General features: G+C 62.6%; 1 protein-coding gene across 1 annotated transcript in view; it reads right to left on the bottom strand.

Moving 5' to 3' along the window:
* Positions 1-370: 370 nt before the first annotated feature.
* PRPH (peripherin) overlaps positions 371-3,041 on the bottom strand; it is a 3,363-nt gene continuing 692 nt past the window's right edge. The window contains exons 2-9 of the mRNA XM_004711406.2: positions 2,751-2,901; positions 2,512-2,607; positions 2,011-2,178; positions 1,797-1,922; positions 1,474-1,694; positions 1,329-1,378; positions 972-1,051; positions 371-728 (exon numbers count right to left, since the gene is read on the bottom strand). Coding sequence (XP_004711463.1) covers positions 663-728; positions 972-1,051; positions 1,329-1,378; positions 1,474-1,694; positions 1,797-1,922; positions 2,011-2,178; positions 2,512-2,607; positions 2,751-2,901 — 958 coding nt within the window. The 3' untranslated portion in view covers positions 371-662. The remainder of the gene's footprint in view (positions 729-971; positions 1,052-1,328; positions 1,379-1,473; positions 1,695-1,796; positions 1,923-2,010; positions 2,179-2,511; positions 2,608-2,750; positions 2,902-3,041) is intronic.

The raw sequence follows: 3,041 nt of genomic DNA on the forward strand, positions 1-3,041 counted from the left end.
CAGTGTCAAACAAAAACTAGATAAGGTGCATTTTAGTTGGGTGGACACCTTAGTGGTGCCCTACTCTGGGACAAGGAATTCAGAAGGAACAGGAGGTAGAAAGAAGTAAGAGGGCTTCTGTTGGGGACCTGCTGAGTCTGAGGCACCTGAGAGGCACCCCACAGACCTGTGTGGACATTGGTGCCCGTGGTGGGAACAGAGGCTGGCAGGGAATGGACAGAGAGATAAGGGAAATGCAAGAGGAGTGTGTTGGTGCCCCAGAAGCTACCAAGCGGGAGCCAGAAATACAAGTGAGCACAGGGCTCTGAACAAAGCGAAAACTCTGCTGAGCCTCCGAGTACTTCCTGCAGTCACACACGTGCACCGGGCAGACTTCTCAAGATAATTTATTTGAATCAAAAGTGAAACTCAGGCCACCCACCAGTCATGCGATCACTGCAAGGGTGGGCTTGTCAGGAGCAACACTTCTCTTCTTTCCAGGTCGCTATTCATCAGGGCAGGGCTACTGCTGACTGCACAGGTGTGGTCATGGGCCAGGGACGGTGGCTGAGGCCACACGAGAGATACATGCAGGGCTGGGGTGGGGGGCGGCGAATTAAGGACTGGTGTTGGGGTTTGGGCTTCCAGTTCCGGCGGGGGCCGGGAGCTCCCGTCCGAGGGGCTCAGTAACTGTGAGTTGAAGCCTTGTCCAGCTCGCTGCGCTGCTCCTTATGAGACTCCGTCACCACCTGCTGGGGTCAGGGCGTGTAAGAGGGGCACGAGCCACTCAGACAGCCCTCCTTCCAGCTCCCTTGGAAAGCGGGCCCGAGGCCACAGTTTATCTCTTCATCCATCCTTCTCTGTGTCCCTTCCCAAAGCCCACCCACTAGAAACACCCATGCGCAACATCCTACGACCAGCCGCAGCCAAGTCGGGGCTCAGAGATAGCATGCGCAAAGTTGGCACACTGGGGTCCAGGGGACCCGGCTCACCTCCCCATTCCTGGTCTCAATGGTCTTGATCAGCACCATCTTCCGGGTGTGGCTGTCCTGCGGAAGCTCCACCTCAGGCACTGGAGAAAGCCGGGCGGGGCCGGGAACCAAAGGGAGAGGCCATTTTTTTCCTCTCCTTTGATGACCCCCAGCACCCCCATCCCTAGTCAGTGAAGAGAGGGGCGGGGCAACGAGGAGGGGCGGGGCAACGAGGAGAGGGGCGGGGCAGATGGAGGACAGCGCCTCCGGGTGGTTCCCAGGACAGAGCCCATCCCTGGGGGGAAACCCAGCGAGCCTAGTCCGAGCAGAAGCAGACCCCAGGGAGTCCAGGTTGGAGACCAAGCGTGGGTGACTCACCAGTGGTCTTTATATTCAAGGACGCAAAGGAATGGACTGGCACAGAGATCCTGGAGGGGTGGCCCTTGGTCAGTGCCTTTGCCCGGGCACCCGCCCCAGCCCCCCACTGGCTCTAGTCCGTCCCCCCTCCCGCAGCCCCGCCCACCGGCTCTCCTCGCCCTCCAGCAGTTTCCGGTAGGTGGCGATCTCGATGTCCAGGGCCATCTTGACGTTGAGGAGCTCCTGGTACTCGCGCAGGTGCCGCGCCATCTCCTCCTTGAGCTGCCGCAGCTCCTCCTCCAGCCTCGCGGCGCCCGCCTGGTAGCCGCCGGCTTCCAAGGCGAACTGCTCCTCCAGCTCCCGCAGCTGTCTGAGCAGCGCCTCGTTCTGGGGGGGACCGGGTGAGGGCGGCGGGGAGTCAGGACCTCGGGGACACGGCCTCCCCCAGCACTTACCCCAGCCCAGGCGCGCAGGCAGCCCCGCCCTCACCGTGCCGCGCAGCCCGTCCACCTCGCACGTCAGGCTCTGGATCTGCCGTCGGGACTCGTTCATCTCCTGCTTGGCCTGTCGCAGGGCCTCGTGGTTCCGGTTGGCGGCGTCGGACAGGTCTGCGTACTGCCGGCCAGGGGACAGCCCGGACGTGAGTGGGCTGGGACACACAGGCTCTCCCACCTCCCCAGGGCCCCCGCGTGGGCTCCGGCACCTTAGACTTGTACCACTCTTCCGCCTCCTGCAGGTTCTTCACCGCGATGTTTTCGTACTGTGCGCGGATATCCCGCAGCGCCGCGGTCAGCTCCGGCTTCACAGTGGCCTCCACCTCCACCTGCTGCACCTGCTGGCTCTCCACGCTGACCTGCAGGTCTCGCAGCTCCTACGAGACACGCAGGTGACAAACTGGCGTCGCAGATCCCTCCCAGGCCGTGCAGAAAAGAGGCGACGCGTATGAGTGAACAGCAGGGGGCGGTCGCAGGCGCCCCACGGCCTTGAACTCCCTGGTGGCGGGAGTGCACCTCCGCTGCTCGCCACCGGGTGGCGCATGGGTGGGTGTCAAACCACCTGTAGAAAGGGGTGGATTGGCTGTGCCCCACCCAGACCACCTCACTTTTCCTCTCCAGGGTAATTCCTCCGCCTCCTCCAGAGCTGGGTCTCTGCGGTTCCCCCAGCCTCCCTGTCACTCCCCCCCCACCCCCCCACCGCCGTTCACCTCCTCGTGCAGCTTCTTGAGAAACTCAATCTCATCCATCAGAGACTCAATCTTGCGCTCGAGCTCCAGGCGGGACAGGGTGGCATCATCTACGTCCTTCGTTGAGTGACACGAGGGATTCCAGAAATGGGAGAGAAAGTTCAAGGCAAGGAAAGGCCAGGCCCTCCCAGTCTGCTTCGGAAGACGTCTGGGCGCCTCTCCCCTGGGGACCCTGGGCTCAACATGGGGCCGGGGTTTACCTTTCGGAATAGCACCAGATTATGCTCGGCATCCTCCCGCTTGCGCGCCTCGTCGTCCAGCCTGGAGACAGAGAGGGCTGAGGCTGAGATTCTGGGGCACCGCCCAGCTCTCCCCGTCCACGCCTCAGGGGACCTGGGTCTGAGGCGGCTGCTGTCCTGACTCAGTGATCCCCATTTTTCTCTCTAACCTCCGCCAGGAGGTGAGCAGGGGTGCCCTGTGCACACCAGGGAGGCAGAGCGACCCTCCTCCCCAGGGATTCAGCCAAGGAGGCATGACGTCCCAGGGTGGGG

The sequence above is a fragment of the Echinops telfairi genome, unplaced genomic scaffold (genome assembly GCF_000313985.2).
Source record: "Echinops telfairi isolate 266 unplaced genomic scaffold, ASM31398v2 ScPeMD7_12;HRSCAF=54, whole genome shotgun sequence".
Taxonomy (NCBI): domain Eukaryota; kingdom Metazoa; phylum Chordata; class Mammalia; order Afrosoricida; family Tenrecidae; genus Echinops; species Echinops telfairi.